The sequence below is a fragment of the Argentina silus genome (genome assembly GCF_951799395.1).
Source record: "Argentina silus genome assembly, chromosome: 9".
Lineage (NCBI taxonomy): Eukaryota > Metazoa > Chordata > Actinopteri > Argentiniformes > Argentinidae > Argentina > Argentina silus.
The window spans coordinates 17,510,543-17,528,536 of NC_139663.1; the positions used below are offsets into that span (position 1 = coordinate 17,510,543).

Below are 17,994 nucleotides of genomic sequence, written 5' to 3' on the forward strand. Positions count from 1 at the left end.
ACACAAAGTAACCACGTTCCCGAAAATTAATCTGTAGCGGTTTTATTATATTGTAATATTATTTATAAACGTAATTTTTGCTTGTATCTTTATCAAGTTGTCGTGGCCGAGTGGTTAAGGCGATGGACTAGAAATCCATTGGGATCTTCCCGCGCAGGTTCGAATCCTGCCGACAACGCAAATCTTTTCGAAAGTGCGGCATGTATAAAGGACCACTGTCTCACGTATGTCTCTTCAGCAAATAATACATGAACAAAAAGTGAATTACAATTGTTGAGAACTATTAAAAACGGGTTTATGACAGTCATATTATTTTGTGATTAAGAGAACAGTCTATATTGTACTCAAAAGTAGTAGTAAAATGATCAATGACAAAGATGTTTAATTGAAATCAATCATTAAACTCAGATTCAAAGCATTAATTAAAATATTTTATTTTATATAACACAAAACCATATTCGAACAATAACGATTCGTTATAGGGGAAAATGATAAAGGAGCGCCTCGCAGTGGTAACAGTGAGCATGCCTGTACGCCTATTGGGCCGGTATGTAAAGGCCAGATGGGGCCACATGCAACACGAAGTTTGTGAAATGTGATAAACATGTCGTTACAGATGAATTTATCGTTTGTTGCATTAATGTTGAATAAATGCACTTCCTAAGTGTATTGGAAGAAATGCATGACAAGAAGTCAGCCTTTTTTCTCTGAAAACTGAAATGAGAGCGTTAACTGAAATAAGATGCTTTAACATCATTATCATGTAAAACATGTGAAACATCACACATCATTTAGAAAGTGTTAAGTAGTGTATTTTCAGTCCCTGTTCTCTAAGATCCCACCCCACCCATACTAATAGCTGCCAGGGGGTGGCGATAATGCACCATACATAGAAGCAAACCTCTCTGGTAGCAGTGAGAGCTGAAGTGTGGGATTCTGTTTCTGTCAGCAGGCAAAGCAAAGGTTGACTTATCACATGCATGAATGCATTACTTATAAGGTGTAGTCTCATCTGTATTTGATTAATATCTTATGTGATGTTCCTAACAATGTGTATTTTCGTGTGTACAAGGGTTGTTTTGTTATGCTTGCTCTCACAGTCAGGATTTGAGTGAGACATTTGGCAGTGCTTCATGGCGGCAGTGTAAAAGAACACCATTAAGATCACTCAGCCTGATAAGTAACTGGACGGCTGAAGTACAAAGAAGCCAATGTTTGCATTTCACATTTGCATGAGGTGCAGTTGAGCATTTAAGGTCAATTGTGTCTTCATCCTTATTTGAATATGACGACTGCATCATAAAGCATAGCAGTGGGAAGCTCTGGAAAGCTTTACCCTCGAATACGACCTTCAAATCTTGGACCATCGCCCGGTGTGACCCTGCCTGGGTCTGTGCCACTGCCAGGTGAAGCTCAATTCGGACAAACCCAGTGAGCTCATCTCATCTACAGTACCTGCATTTCCCAGTGGGAGAAGGGAACCGCAGAGAGAGAGAGAGAGAGAGAGAGAGAGAGAGAGAGAGAGAGAGAGAGAGAGAGAGAGAGAGAGAGAGAGAGAGAGAGAAAAGGCTACCATATTGCATGTTACATAAGTATGATCTCATCTGGCTTAAATGGTCGGGATGATACCATTTGCTTTCACACCTTTTAGGTGCCTGACACCAGTGAAAGGCAAGTTGATTAGAATGAAATATTTATGATGCTTTTTCACCTGGTCATAAAACTCTTCAAATTGTGTGGGGTTAATTCAACCCATAAACCATGAATGTGAGGGTGGGGGAATTTACCACAACTATTACCAAGGTGAAGCACCAAGCACTATATGATATGCAGAAGCCTTTTATTTTTTATCTGGGTACAGAGAGAGACCAGGTCTCTCTTGAGATACAATCTCAAGAGAGACCTGGTCCAAGACAGCAGCACTTAATGTCAGAGAACTAATACAACTTCAGGCAAACGCCCCAAAATAGATTCTAAAGTTTTGAAGTTACACTCTATCCTCTTGAATAATGTAGACATGGGAGCCAAGGGATGACAGCACTGTGAATGTCTTATCCTTACACATCCTGAACAGGAGTCACAAATAAAGGCTGTTGTACAGTAGCCATGGCCAGACAGGACCTTAAATGGTCATTCTTCATCTGTCTATTGAGGCATGTGTATTAGTGCACAATAAATCTTTCTGTTGTTTGCATTAAGCACCTGATTACAGGGTACCGCCTACTGTTCCTCCCAAACTTCAAAGCGAATGCATATCAGATACTCGACTGTACAAAAAAATATCCAGCCTCGTATACTCAAAAATAAAACAGTGACACAATGCTGATTGCCTCCAATGACATGTGCTCCAGGATGTTTGACGTGTCCATAGTGCAGTACTCGGGTCAGTGCTGAGGACACGGAGTGACTCGTACAAACAGGCCACAAGTTCACATGCTGGTGATAATCCTCCCTGTCTCCATGAGCTGCCCTCCGTTTAAAACCTAAAAGCTTCTTAAAATGTCAAAACGCGATAGAGGACTTACTTTTAAATCTCCCCCAGCATGTCATCAACTCTACAGCGCCATATGGCTGGTGGGACAAAAAGAGGAGGAAGCCCCCCTATGGCTTCTGACTGTACTGTATACCAGACACAGAGTAAACCTCTAACATTTTACCTCAAACAAACTGCTGCCGTGGCTAACCTGCTGTCAGCCTGCTTCCCTTCTCTCTGCAGCCAGAGGCCAACAGTGGCGAGGACATGGATGTCTCACTGTCAATGCTTCAAGATGTCAGAAAGAAAATAAAAGGATGTGTCCCTAATCTACAGTGCATCAAACAGACTGGCCTGCCCTGACATCCTCTCAGACCACAATGAATCCCATATGACAAGGCCGCAGAGGGAGAGCACTTTAATGCTCAGTCTTCTAGTTTCCTCCAAAGGCAGTCTGTGACGCAAATGTGTATAGAAAGCGGCCAGATTGGGGGGAGTGCTTAAGTGCTACAAACAAAGAGATCCAAAAGCAGACACAGTCCGTTCACCAGACCGAGTGTAATGCAATGGTTAATTTTTTTGCTACGAAGCAAACCAATGTACTGAATGTACAGAAGACCCAAGGCTGTGCTTACAGGCATAGCCATAATCTTCCTCTCCACCGCTCCTGAAGAGCAAATCAACCTTGGTCATAGCACCCCAAATCAACCTTGGTCATAGCACCCCGAGGGACGTCTTAGATACACTTTACTGTAGACTCAGTGGAGCTTGATGTATGGAGTTTGTTTTATTGGAAACTCTGACTGCATGTCCCCGTCCCTACCAGTTAGACTCCGGCTCTGCCACAGGGTTTGGGCATTTAAAACACCATTACCCCTCCCTCGCCATCTAACATCAGGGAAGAGATGACTCAAGACCAACTGTTCATACCACAAGGCATAGATACTAAGAGAGAGAGAGAGAGAGAGAGAGAGAGAGAGAGAGAGAGAGAGAGAGAGAGAGAGAGAGAGAGAGAGAGAGAGAGAGAGAGAGAGAGAGAGAGAGAGAGAGAGAGTACTGATGACGTGTCCATATTTACTTGGGTCATGTGAAGTGAAATAAACCTGTCTGTCTGAGACGACTGTGGTTGAAACATCAGAAAAAGAGCCCTGTGATGACAATGACGACAATGACAATAATAAAAAATAAATTAAAAAAAAGGGAAAAATGTGGAAAAATCCAGAAAAAATTGCCAGCACTCAGTTTATGCATTTAAAAGCTGAAAGGAATTTCTTTAGGGAACTTCATATGCGTATTGGCGGGTGAGGCTCATTGTGAGACGCAATAAACCCGGAAAACAACAGTAATGCAGACAATAAACAGCCCACACCACAGGGTTCTCATTTTTTTATAATTGCATTTTTATTAATTGAAAACAAAAAACATAAACAAAATCCAAATGAAAAAAAAAAAAAAAAAGAGACAAAAAACAAAACAGAGTATCATTAGGTAAGAGAAGGCGAGAGACACTTAAATAAGAAGAGTTCCATGTTGGTAAGGGCAAAGGCGAAGGGAGGGCAACGTGGAGTTGATGGGGGGGAATGGATTATGTACACGGTTTCTCACTGCAGAACTGACAGGCCCCACAAAGGGGAGGGGCTCAAAGCAGCAGGTCGGAGATACTGAAACACCAGAGAGAAAGGCACTATCCAGAGAGAACAAAGAAACAAAACAAAAACACACACAGAAAACACACACACATGCGCGCATACACACACACAAGAAATCAAACTTAACATAAAAAGTGCTCGAGCACACGCCACACTGGACAGGAGAAGAAAAACAAAACAAAAACGTTACATCAGTAAAGCTGATCTCAACTTTTGAGCATAAAAGACACTCTCTCAATTTTTCTCAAACTGTTTATCGGTGCCAGTTGCAGAACTGGTGATTACATCATGTGATTATCCAAACTCACCTTCTTGTTATGTGCAGGTATAACAGGGAGGCGAGTGATTTTGAATGTGTGCGTGCATGTGTCTGTATATGTCTGTATATGTACTGGATGCATTTTCATATATCTCTCTATATAAAAGAATATTGACACCATTACTAATTCAGCATGTCTTGGAAATCCCTTGCAGTTGTGTAGTTCAGTTCTCCGACCTTGCTTCCCTCATGTCAATGTCTATGGACTCAGTCAGCTACATTCACGGCCCAAGAGTAAAATGGCTGCAATAAATACATTGGCTTAAAAAGGTGGCTGGCCTTTTACAGGGTTTCATAATACAACAGCTCTTTGCAGCATACATGGCTCTTACTCGCTGGTCGACGTTAGCTTCCTGACAGGATTGGTTTCTTTTAGTTTCTCGTTGTCAGACGAGGAAATCATTTCAAATGGAATCCACAAAGCTTTAAATATCGTTCCATCTTATCTGAGAGCCCTCAGATAATCCAGAGAAATCATACGGACAATGCAGCACTTCCTAGAGCTACTAGGTCTTATCCAGACTAAACATAATTTACAAATGGAAAAAAAAACAACAATACAATTTGTGATGAGAGGTAAAACAGACAAACACATACAAATATATATAATATATATTCTTAAAAAATGGATTCTCTCTATAGGTGATTTATTTTTACACAGCCCAGGGCTGATGTACAATGCTCACGTGCCAATGATCTTGGACATGGAAACTTGCTGCAGATAGCATCCGTATTTGTTTCCTTTTTTAATCATTTTTTTTTAAATTTATTTATATTTTTATGTGTATTTTTTTGTCTTTAAAACAGAGTTAGGATTTATTGGTATTTAAAACATGCGGCAAAAAAAAAAAAAAAGGAAAAAAAAGGCTGAATGTAAAGAAGTGGAGGAGAGGAGGGGACAGAAGCAGCTGTGGGAGGCTAGCGGTAGAATCATTCTGGTATCTTCACTTTTGGTGCACTATGCTTTGTTTCTCTGCAGGTTTCCCTCAATGACAGTTCAGTCCTGACTGAAGCATTTCACTATGGAGGCGAACATTCTCAGTAATAAAAGTTGATTTTGCTCAGGTTTTGTGACGCCTCCGACACCACCACTCTCCCTCCTTTTTCCTCTCCTGTTGGCATTCCTCTTGTCTGCTCCTGATGTTTTAGGGTGCTGGGGTGGAGGGGGGGGGGGGGTCTGATGGGGTTGGTGTGTTGGTAGTTGTTGTTGGTTGTTGTTGTTGTTGTGTTTGTTTACATGTTCCGGTTGACGGGTGTGACGTAATTGCGGGGGAACATGCCCGTCTGCCCGTGGCATCCTCCTTTCCACCAGTTGGGGTCGGAGTTGTCCAGCACCTGGATGAAGTCGCCTCGTCGGAAGCCCAGCTCTCCATCCTCTTGGGGGTCAAAGTCAAAGAGCGCCTGCACATATGTGGGATGCTGTGAGCGAGAGAGAGGGGGAGGGAGGGAGGGATGGATGGAGGGATGGAGCCAGACAAAGAGGGAGAGAGAGAGAAAAACAAATCCATGAGTCTCAGCCATGTTAACTCAAGTCAGATGCTACGAGGACACACTCTCCTGCTCTGACCTGCTAGTGATTTCTGAATGACTCTGTGATGAACTGGTCAGACAGGATTAGTGACTCTGCAACTCAGGGGCTCACAGTAGAGCCACTCACAGGAGGTTAAGGACAAATAACCCCAGTTTGAATCAGGTCAGTCATTGTGACCCTAGAGTGAGTTGGGTTGGGTTAGGTTAGGTTAGGCTGTGTTGGTGTGTGTGTGTGGGGTCTCACCTGGGTGACCTGCTCGATGTCACGCAGAAAGATCTGCTGGTTACGGGATACTGAGGTGGAGCGGTGGTAGTCCACCAGCTCGTTCAGCGAGTTAAACTTAACCACCCACAGGAAGTACTTCCCTGCACCATCGCGCAGGACTTTGAAGTGCTGGACGTCGTTCCCGAACCTGAGGGGAGAAAGAGAGAGAGAGAGAGAGAGAGAGAATGAGGAGATGAACAGCAACAGTTAAACACAAGTGTTGGAAAAAAAAGAGATTGAGTGCCCCCTGGCTACAAGTTAACAGAGACTGTTGCTAAAATCAGTGTCAACCCATACGGATGGAGACAGCGCAGACAAAGAGACACCATCAACCTTTCCCACACCAGGAACAGGAGGATGAGTCACGCCTGTCTGTCTGGGACAACAAGACTCAAAGACAGGCCCAGGGCCACAGGTGGATTTGGGGAAAGGCATCTCTACGATCGATGATCTCTATCTGAGTGCCAACTTTACATAAAGCCACAGACTGCAGTCCTGGCGACATGCGCCTTCCAGGAAAGCAGAGTGGGGGGAAAGAGTCAAAGGGAAATCTGGCTGTGTGTGTGCGTCAGCATTGTGCAAGCCGGAGACAAGACAGATGAAACACACTCGCAAAAGTCACTGGAGGACAGGGGGGGAGTCAATGCACACACATAGACGATGGGTAAACCTAGGCCCACCACCAGGGGGCAGCACATAGGACTTGAGACGGATAAGGAAGTGTCAATATAGTAGTCATGAGGGACAGAGAGACGAGACAGAAAAAAAAAAAGAAAAACACCAGACAGAGAGACAGAGAGAGACAGAGAGACAGACAGACAGAGAGACAAACAGACAGAGAGACAGACAGAGAGACAGAGAGACAGAGAGACAGAACGCAGATAATATTCTGCCTACAATTCAATGTCATGACGCGGCCCAGGGGTTTTTGAAACCTTCTGAGTTTTGAGTATTTGAGTATTGATGCATGTGTGGCCACTTACTTGACAGAAAGGGAGAAGTCCCCCGGCGCACTCTCACTTTCTCTGATGAGGAACGCCCCGTCGTGCCTCTGTTTGTTCAACATCTCCTCTGCTTTGGCCCGGGGGATTTTCCCAAAGAACCACCTACAGGGACAGAGAGGCACACACGCTTAGAGATGAGAACACAGCCCGGAGGGTCCAAACACACAGACAGGACTACATACAAGCAGCACTACAGCTGCCTGATCATCAACAGTGACAAGGTCCTCTACAAATGTTTATACAGTGGCTAAGAGACTACATTTCTGAATAAGTCCTCTGACCAGGTCAACCGGTTTACAATGCTGCAGGTAGGACGAGAACAACAGCTGTGTGTGTGTGTGTGTGTGTGTGTGTGTGTGTGTGTGTGTGTGTGTGTGTATGTAAGGAGAGCCACAGACAGAGGTTGGAGGACTGGGGATAGCGTGCTGTGGCTGTGAGGTAGAAGTTGGGTGAGCAGCCTGCCCGTGGCCTGTTTGGGCGGTGACAGCAGCAGGTTCGGGCTGGGCTAGCAGCAGCTGCAGGGGGGGGCGGGGGGCGGGGGGGGGCTGAGAGGAGGCTGACAGACTGAGACAGCTCTCTCTCCTCCTGTTAATAATTAACAAGACCAGCCCAGAGATGACATCTCGGCTCCTTTGCATGAAAGTGAAAATCAATAATGAAATGAAAAAAGCCCGTAATCCTCTTTGCATGTGTGTTCTAGCGCTCAGCCCCTGGGTACAGTTCCCTGTTTGATAAAAGGTGACGGCACAGCAATTAATGGGCCTCGGAAAGAGCCACGTGGAGCCAGGCTGGCTGCGTATCTCTCTCACAACACACACACGCACACGCACACAAGCTGTAAAACATATGCCTGTATCACCCTAAAGATGGTACCAAAAGACCCATGTTTGTCATACAGTACGTGTGCAGGGGAACACTAACATCTATGACAGCCCAGCGTACTGCAGTCAGACCTGGCCCTGGAGCAGTCAGCTACTGTACTGTGTGACTGTGTGTGAGCCCCTCCATGAGGCAGGCTGCTCTGCTGTGTGCCTGGCGCTGCCTGGTCGCACTCCACCACAGCCAGTTCTATGGGGGGGGGGGGGGGGGTGGGGGAGACAAAGGGCTAATTACTGTCACATGATCACGGTCCCTTGTTCCTTATACTGAACTCAATGATACAGGGGCAGGGGAAGAGTGGGGGGCTCAGCTTGCAGCTTACTTATAGTAAGTTTGGTGGGGGGTGGGGGGGGCAGACAGAGGTGAGCATCTAGGCAAAGCTATTGAATACTTGCATAGCATTCTTTGTATTTAATACATTATGTAGATATGGTATCTATCAACTCTTCACTTCATGAAAAAACAAACAACAACAACAACAAAAACGCTTCACTTTATGATGGTACAAACTGTGAGGACATAGGGCATCACTAGTACCAGAACAACAAAGACCTGAACACAGACCAGCTTCCTAAATGGCACAACCTTTCCTGTCCCCTTTGATGTGGTTTGTGAATGACAGCCAGGACGATTACAACCAAGCCTCTGGTGAGGAAGTGGAGGTGAGTAGTAAGTTCCACTCTGACAGAGAGAGGGGAAGGGAGAGAGAGAGCGGGGGAGGGGGGGTCCACAGATCCTCATCAGCCCATATCCACCCACATAACAGTCTCTGTTGGCCTGCCTTCCCCCCAAGGGACCACAGACACCCAGTGGGAGACTCTCACTCTGCTCCACAGCAGCTGAGCAGGGCTCCACCCCATGAGGACTGACCTCAGCTCTCTCTCTGACCCTAGCCCGAACATCAACCAATCCAGAGAACATACCTGTCCTAGACCTAGAAAGCTGTATTTCCTGCATCCCAGAGAAGAGGAGAGAAGGCACTGACTTCACTGTACAGACAAGCAGGAGCAGGACCCTGGAGAAGCGTCCTTGGAAGAGCCAGACCCAACCCCCCCCCCCCCCCCTCCACCCTGCACCAACACCCCCCAATCTGATACAGATAGAGCACCAGCCATGATGCAACAGGGTCAATATTCAATTAAGACTAAGAGGCCCCGAGCGGATAAATACACAGAGAGCCAATCTGGCATGGTCCTAACCCTCCTGCCGTAATGTCCTCTAAGAATCCAGCCAGACATCCTCAAGAGTACACACACACACACACACACACACACACACACACACACGGCCAATGCAGCACTAGACGATCAGTTTGGAGGGAACAGTTTTGCCATTTGGAATCTGTCCATCTTTTTGAGTATTGAACAGCATCACTTTAGAAGAAGAAAAAAAAAAAAAAAAAAAAAAAAAAAAAAGAGGAGGAGAGTAGCCTAGCTTTTTTCTCAGCAATCAGTGGCTCCCGTCTGAAATAAACACGATTCCACTACAGCCACCATTCCAAACAGATTACTTCCTATAATACCAAATGAGTCCCATGAATAATCCCAGAGGATATGTTACAGTTAAACCGTGGCCCGGCGTGAACTCAGAGACAGGAGGAGGAGGAGGAGGAGGAGTCCTGTTGGTGATGAACAGTGTGTCCTGCTCTTATTTAGGTCCTCTCAGGGTGGCGAGAGGGAGGGCACTTCCTATTCCTATGCCAATACTGATCTGATGATAATGATTTCTCAGCACCAGCGCTGAATAATAGCACATCGAGCCCACAATGGCATGGTTCCTCTAACTGACTGCTGGGCCACAGGCTACGGGCTTTAGCCTAGTTCTTCATTAACACACCCTGGCTGCTGGAGCTCTCTGTCCCTCCTGAGTCAGCTACAGCTCCCAGGAGAGACGGGCGAGTCCCCCTGAGTCATGACGGGTCTGGGTTCAAATACTTACGGATGGGCTTTCATCTCTATGTAGTTCTTGGGAATGAAGCCGTCTTTGCCGTTAAGTTCTGCTTTGTACCAGTTCTGGTCACACTCTTCATTTAATACCTAGAGAAAAGGGAACACAATGGAGAGGTCATTTGTACGTCCATACACACCTTAGTGGGCGTCACGATGTGTAGTGAACACAACACACACGCACACACGCACACACAGGATTGATTGAAAAGGGAAGCTGACTGACACACAAGGCAGCATCTCACAAGTACACAGACTGATAACATTTGGGCTAAATTCACACCGTATAAATTAAAATAAAAAAATAAATCTTCCTTTCTTCTAGCATTGTGACTGCCAATAGCCCCTGGTCCTAGCATTGATGAATGTTTCTTATGATGACTGATGGACAGATGATTCACTTACTTAGTCAAATGTATTTGTTGTACGTTGCTTTGGATAAAGGCGTCTGCTAAATGCCGTAAATGTAAAATGTATAGCACCAACCAATCAAGCACACAGAGAGACATTTCTGTCAGTTGTGACGCCCATTAACCACTCAGACACGCCTCTGTGACCTCACGTCAGCTGTGTGAGCACTCATGTCTGACAGCATGTGCTGCGCAGGTGTGGGGGGCACTGGCGCATGAGTGGATGTTTAACTGTGTGTGTGTGTGTGTGTGTGTGTGTGTGTGTGTGTGCCCTGAGAAACATACTCCTGTACACCGGTGCAGTGTTAGTCATTTCAGCCCCTGGCTTGTGTATTATTCACACAGGAAGATGAAGGTGTGCATTTTCTTTGTTCCTCTCTCTGGTTCTGACTTAGAAGACGTCCCACCTCCACCATCTCTGCTTCTGACTTAGAAGACATCCCACCTCCACTATCTCTGGTTCTGACTTAGTACTACACTGACACATACCTACTCAAATGATGACCTCCCCCACCTCCACCATGTCACACCTTCATGCTTCAGACTCCACTGATACCATCACCATGTGTTCATCAGTCCTAATTCACAAGAAACCGGAAGAACAGATAGCCTCATCTCTACACAGGAATTTCAAAAGCGCAATCACTGATGATGACACTTTGCGCAGACCGCCAAGCTGACCACAGGGCTTTGGGTTTTTGGCACCAACTTTATGTAAACCACTCTCACTAATCCATGTTGTAAAGGAACTAAATCTTTTTGATGGGGTGGGGGTGGGGGGGGGGGGTTGTGGAGGAAATGGAGCGGGCAACATCCTTCCTGTGCACAGAGCAGGGAGGAAGGGAAGGAGAAGGAGGTGGAGTGGGTGTGCCATCATTATCAAATCAGAGAGGGTCTAAAAACTAAGCTGAATAACAGCCCACACACATGGGACTTCTGCATAGCGTGTCACATCCAACTACTTTCTGAATGCATGTAAGTCTAGATGGCTGCCGGGCGAGTGTGAGAGAGTGTGTGTGTGTGTGTGTGTGTGTGTAAAGTGAACTCACACACCTGATCCTGAGCAGAGTGTGAGTCATGGTTAACAGAGTGTGTGTGGTGTTCACATTTGACCAAGCTGTGACACCACATTAGTTGTGTGTGTGTGTGTGTGTGTGTGTGTGTGTGTGAGTGAGAGACAGTGTGTGTGAGAGTGTTAGCCTGGAAGAGATGTGAGAATGGGGGCTCAGAGAAAATGCAGTACTCGCTCAGCAACACCATCTCAACCACAACCGGCAAAAAGTGGCTTCTTAAGGGTTAGGGGTTAAGCACAACACGAGCTCTGACCTTTAGGCCCATAAATTGGCCTTGGAGCGATCAGATCGATAGATAAGACGGTTGGGTCCGATAAGATTGATTTCTCTGCCTCTCTTACACACATACACAAATATATTGACAGTCATCTTGAGTAGGTGTATGCTCTAGTGTATGCTCTAGTGTATGTTCTAGTGTACGCTCTAGTGTACGTTCTAGTGTATGCTCTAGTGTACGTTCTAGTGTACGTTCTAGTGTATGCTCTAGTGTATGCTCTAGTGTACGTTCTAGTGTATGCTCTAGTGTATGTTCTAGTGTATGCTCTAGTGTACGTTCTAGTGTATGCTCTAGTGTATGCTCTAGTGTATGCTCTAGTGTACGTTCTAGTGTACGTTCTAGTGTATGCTCTAGTGTATGCTCTAGTGTATGCTCTAGTGTATGCTCTAGTGTATGCTCTAGTGTATGTTCTAGTGTATGCTGTAGTGTATGCTCTAGTGTATGCTCTAGTGTATGCTGTAGTGTATGCTGTAGTGTATGCTCTAGTGTATGCTCTAGTGTATGCTCTAGTGGGGGAGGCAGACTAGCCCAGTGCAGTTCAGCTGGCTGGCAGCGTTTCACACCAGGGCTGCTGCAGTAGCTACAGAGAAGAGCGCTGCCTGGGTTCTGACCTGAGAGTATTGATCTGTAACACACTACGGCTGTTGAGAAACATCTCCATAATGCAAACACAACTCAACACAGCCAACGAGGCCTGTTTCTGGTCCGTTTCTACCTCCAGGCTCGGCTTTTCCCCCCTTTTTCTTTTTGCGGCACCAGTGCATGATTTGGTCACACCAACGTTTTGTCACGGAATAGAAAAAAAATTGTAGGCTAAATCATCTTAGAAATTAACTCTCCGTTTGCATTCAGAAACTATTTGTGGTGTGTGTGTGTGTGTGTGTGCTAAATGTTCCACTTCTCATTTCAAAGGTCTTACTATTTACAGACACGCATTTCCACTACACCCCCCCCACCCCACCCTGTCACACACACCCACACAATGCACTGACAGTGTAATTTTGTAATTAATTTAAATGTATTCTAATTTATAGTGTACATGCCCCATACCCATTTCACAGCCTCTATCCTCATTGCCTCTTAGCCTCGCACAGCCTACAAAATGTATTGTTTTATTGTTATTTTTAGTAAATTTGTTATGGCTATTTTGTTAACATTTTGCGATTTTGTAATTTTTTTGTTAATATTTTGCTTATATATAGTTTTTTTATGTCCCATGCACCAACCTCACCAAGTCAATTTCCTGTATGTGCAAATATACTTGGCCAAATAAAAGAATCACCTATTCTTTGATAAGACAAAATATGATCATGACATCCCAATTGCATGCGGGGAAGGCACAGTGCAGGCCAAGACAAGTCATATGGATATCAAATGAAGAAAATGTTAAAATAGGCTTTTAAACAACTATAGACACAGAATTAAAGATTGTCTATACAAATAATACGGCACAGCAGACCATGAGAGAAAAGCGAAATATATTTTCTTACTGGACATTTTGTGCTGCTTTGGTGAAAGCCTCTGCTCTGTTTACATGTGCATCCGAGATACAATATCCTTGTATTGCCACACAACTTGCAGGGTCCGGAATGAACACCGGCCGAACGCTAAATGCGGCCAGGCTACATTGTCCTTGTGGCGGCACATCTCGCAGTGATCACCTGACACTCTGGCGGTTGCTTATGAATGGCAGCGTTTTACTCCGTATCCTCACGGAACTTTAAAATATTTATTTCGCATCATAATTTAGGCCAAATCATTTTAGTTCCTCGTTTCTTCAAAGATTGGACAGATGTGTTTCGCTTTGACACTGCGCAGCTCTAGGCGGAAAGCCTAACTTGCAGCGCGATATTGGGCGGTCTGTAGTTCCTTTCCCAACTTCAATGTAACAAATAATTTATCGGGAGATAACGGTTGTTTTCATGTAGGCCGAATGACAACGAGAACGAAATGACAACGAGAGGGCGGAATGAATAACAAACATGTTGCGTTATAAAAACATTATGCAGGCCAATGAGCACTCCAACCATTTATTTTACTCGCTCAGCAAAGTCAAATGGTCGCACTCTGGAGTGCTGCTACCACTCACATTAATAATTGCTAATTATTCAGCAAAATGCAGTCAGTCAGTCAGTCAGTCACCAGTTAGTCAGTGCGTACAACACAAGCGAGTAATAATGACTGCGTCATTATGTCCCAGAGCTCTGATACCATCAGGGTGGGGTCAACAGTAGTGTACTGTACGCAAATCCTTGTTGACTAGAGAAGACACACACTGCTGGAAACAAGACCAAAGCTACCCGCCATTGAGGCCTATCGGACCAACATCTACTGCACAGACATGCTTCAGCTGCAGGGTGTATGCCAGTCCCCGCCCCATCCCGTAAGAGTGACTCAAGTTCTACTGAACCGCTCAGTTTCATAACGCCTCCGAGTAGCTACACGCATCTGCATAATGCAAAACCCTGCACAGAGCAGGCACGGGAACCGGTCCCCGTGGTGGCGATGCCACAGGGTTTTAGCTGAGAGAGAAGCAAACAGACAAATCGCGGCAAATCACAGGAGACAGGATGAACCTCAGCTGTGAGGGCAGAGCTGGCCGCCAGGCCCTCAGTGTCAGGAGAAAGAGAGTGTGATAGGATTGACAGAAGTACCCACCACCCCTCCCCCTTCTCTCCTCCATCTCCTCCATCTCCTCCTCCTCAATCTCCTCTTCCTCTGCTCCAAAAGTCCCAATAATGGGGTCTTGGTGATTTCCCCCCCAGCTGTCCACTGGCCCCTGTGCTCCCTGAACTTTGGTGTGTCTGCTCCAGTGAGCACGCAGCGCACCAGCTGTCACTAAGGAACCGCAGCCGCTCCTGCACAAAAGAGACTCAATTAAGAGGGGGGAAGGAAGAGCCCATGACCATGCTTGTGGCGTAGGGGTGTGTGTGTGAGTGAGTGTGTGTGTGTGTGTGTACTGGGAGGAGAGGGGTAGAGTAGATTGTGAGTGAAAAGGAATGCGTGCAAGGAGGAGACAGGCACAGTGACAGAAGAGTATGCCTACAGCAGAGTGTGTGTGAGTGTGTGGTGGCACTTGCACGCAGGAGGGAGCCCAATTTAGGCCAAAAACATTAGGGCAGTGCAGGCAGCCTCTGGGCACGACTGACTGCTTGTCCTCTCCGATTCTACCGATGCACAGTCTGGCACTCTGAACTCACAATGACCTCGCTCCCGCTATTACATGTAGGCGCGCACGCACGCACACACACACACACGCACGCACGCACGCACGCACACACACTCAATAGCGAGCTACCACCAACGTGCTCACAGACGCTTGCTCCCACTTGCTCTCTCACACGCAGCTACACACTCACGGCTGAGTCATGCACTCGGAGCATCATTCCAAGGTGACGGAACGGAGCCCCAGGGGGCCTTGGCAGGACTGTGATCTGATGGTGTGTGACTGATGTGCGGGTGATGGTGTGAAAGGGATACAAGGGACTTGCTGCCCCGCCTGGTGCCCTAGTAGTGGCGAGGCCCACATACTGTACACACTCCAGAGTCAAGCTGACAAACGCTGACACAGCCACTCCCCACCACTGACGGCACGGCCCTCACTAACTTACACTCAACTTCTACCTCTGTGAGCAAGAGATCAGGTCGCCTCAGGTTAAGATAAAAGGTGCTAGAGTGAGGTGGTATTTCAAGTAAATGGGGAAGTGGCCACAGTGAAAAACGTCGGCCGACACTGTCTGAAACCAGTGGGTGTGAAACGATCTAGGTGTGAATAGCCTCGAAGCGTTTCCTTGCCGAAATGGTCCTCGGGAAAGGCCCGGCCCAGTACCAGGCAGCTCAAGGTGCAGCCATGGCTCACATGTAACTGTGCCAAGAGCAATTAACCACAGCACAGTGTTTACCTCAGTGCTGGTACCTCCGTTCAATAAGGAAGCCAACATGTAAACTTTGTACAGCATTGAGGAATAAAAGGCAAATCAAAAACAACTTCCTGGTACCGGTGTTGTTGGCCCCCGGGCCTCTTCATGATGAAACGCCAAACAAAGTCGTTAACGACCGACTACATCTAACATGCGCTGAAAGACGACGAGTGCGGTTCTGTTGTGGCAACCAATTTACCAAGTATCGACTTTATCACGTTATCTTGTTAGGGACCAGCGCAGACATTTGCTCAGCCTGCATAAAGAGATTACGCTTCTCCTTGGAGCTTGAAGAGTCCCTGTTTACTGAGATTAGAACAAGTCGCTTTCAAACCCCGAAAACATACATCTCACATTAGTGGCTCCACGGTAACACTAAAACCACACGGCAGTTCCTTCAACGCTGAAGCCAACAGCGGCTAATTGTTTACCTGGCAGGGGATTTTGGGATTCTTTGCATAATAGGTTTTATATCACATATTGTTTCTTACTAAGAACGGCTAATAGGACAGTTATCTGGCTGCAATGGATTTCTATGCGAAAGGTCTGATACACGAGGTCTAATGGCCCCTCTTAAAAGCAGCTGAAAGAGCTTGCGGCCCATGAGAAAAAGAGAAATAAAACATTTGCTTTGTTGGCAGTTTTTCTCCCAGAGAGGAGACAACCACAGCATTGTGACTGAGCGTTGTTCTGTCTCTCTAGGCTCCATGGTGGCCAGGCCTGCATTGTTGCTAATGCGCCTCTGTGGGCGTTCTGCTGCATTCCCTCTCTCCCTCCCTCTGTAGACTTTTTTTTTTTTTTTTTTTTTGTCTTTTAATCTGACTGAGGCACAATAGTTGCAGGAGTTTCTATTAGTGAGGCTAAGGTCCAGGGGATAATCTCCTCCACAGCTGCCACTGAGCTGACCGGGTTTCCCCTCACAAGCTTCATTCTTACGAATACATACTATATAGCCTCCCACAACCCACCCACCCACCCACACAAACCCACGATGCAGAGCCTGAACCCAAACCTCGAACGTGGAACACATGAGACAATCCAACACAGATCAGTGAGTGCTTTAAGATACATAGCGAGCCTTGGGTTCCGGCCACAGACCACCACAGTGGCAGTGACAGAGGCTTATACAGACTAAGGTTACTTGGTGTAGTCTAGCGAGAGAGGAGGAGGGGGGGGGGGGGGTGAGGGGCTGACTGAGCCACGTGTCTGTACTGCGGGCACAATCCAGAGAAGATTGCTGCTATGAATCAAGACTGAGGATTATCCTGGAGTGTGAATTAATCAGAGGCCAGTGGAGATAAAGCTTTTTTTCAAACGATGGGTGTCTACGAAGCTTGTTGTTTCTGACAATGGACCTCAAGCCTTCTGTCCTCCATTTACACATTAACACAAAACAAGCGATGGAACCTCACACACGTTTATTCATCCAGCAATTAAACTAGGCTCGTCTATTAAGTTGTCTTGTCACATGCCATGCAAAGCATTGAGAGACAGTGACTAAAACTGAGGGGAACTGTGTATGGGCTGAACATACAGGAAACCCAGTCGTGTCAATGAGGGTCAACAACAGATAACAGATCGAACAAGGACCCTGTTCATCAGCATGCAATAATGCCGACTGTGTGCGTGTGTGTAGACTATGTGTGTGTGTGTGTGTGTGTGTGTGTGTGTGTGTATGAGAGAGTGTGAGTGTGAGTGAGAGCGAGAGAGAGAAAGAAAGAAAGAAAGAAAGAAAGAGTCTGGGTCAATGTGTGCCAGTAATGTGACAGAGCGAATAGTTTGGCGTATGTGGAATGCACCCGTTGGAAGACCTGGTATGCTGACACGTTGGCGGCCATTGTGACCTCGGCAGACCAAGGGGATGGATGGATGGCAGGAGGCAGGAGGAGGAGGAGCACTCTGAAGCTCCTCTACTCCCCGCAGCAGGGGGTCAGAGGCTGTCTCTGAGGATGAGTGCGGCTAGGGCCCAGCCAGAGCAGCTTACACTAATGAAGCACTCCAGCACCCCTGTAATTAACACACTGCTCAAGGCCATGACCTCATGTGGGGAGCCTCCCCGCCAGCCCACAGCTGCCAGTCTGCATTCTCCCAGTACCCTCAAACTGGGGTGACTGGCACAACAAACAGACCGAGTACACAGTACCTAATTACAAAGCCGCATGTCGACGAGTGCTTTTAGTCGAGTAAACAGCGTTACTATACAGGCACAGGGGGAGAAGTGTCCCACATAATCTTGATGAAAATGAGTC

The 17,994-nt window shown here is 46.5% G+C and overlaps 1 protein-coding gene across 2 annotated transcripts in view; it reads right to left on the reverse strand.

Annotated features, from left to right (window-relative positions):
* Positions 1 to 3,855: 3,855 nt before the first annotated feature.
* The window catches only part of LOC310809421 (growth factor receptor-bound protein 2), a 29,954-nt gene continuing 15,815 nt past the window's right edge, over positions 3,856 to 17,994 (reverse strand). For both annotated transcript variants that reach the window (XM_083676674.1, XM_083676675.1), the window contains exons 3-6: positions 10,058 to 10,155; positions 7,220 to 7,342; positions 6,216 to 6,384; positions 3,856 to 5,860 (exon numbers count right to left, since the gene is read on the reverse strand). In XM_083676674.1, coding sequence (XP_083532800.1) covers positions 5,675 to 5,860; positions 6,216 to 6,384; positions 7,220 to 7,342; positions 10,058 to 10,155 — 576 coding nt within the window. In that variant the 3' untranslated portion in view covers positions 3,856 to 5,674. The remainder of the gene's footprint in view (positions 5,861 to 6,215; positions 6,385 to 7,219; positions 7,343 to 10,057; positions 10,156 to 17,994) is intronic.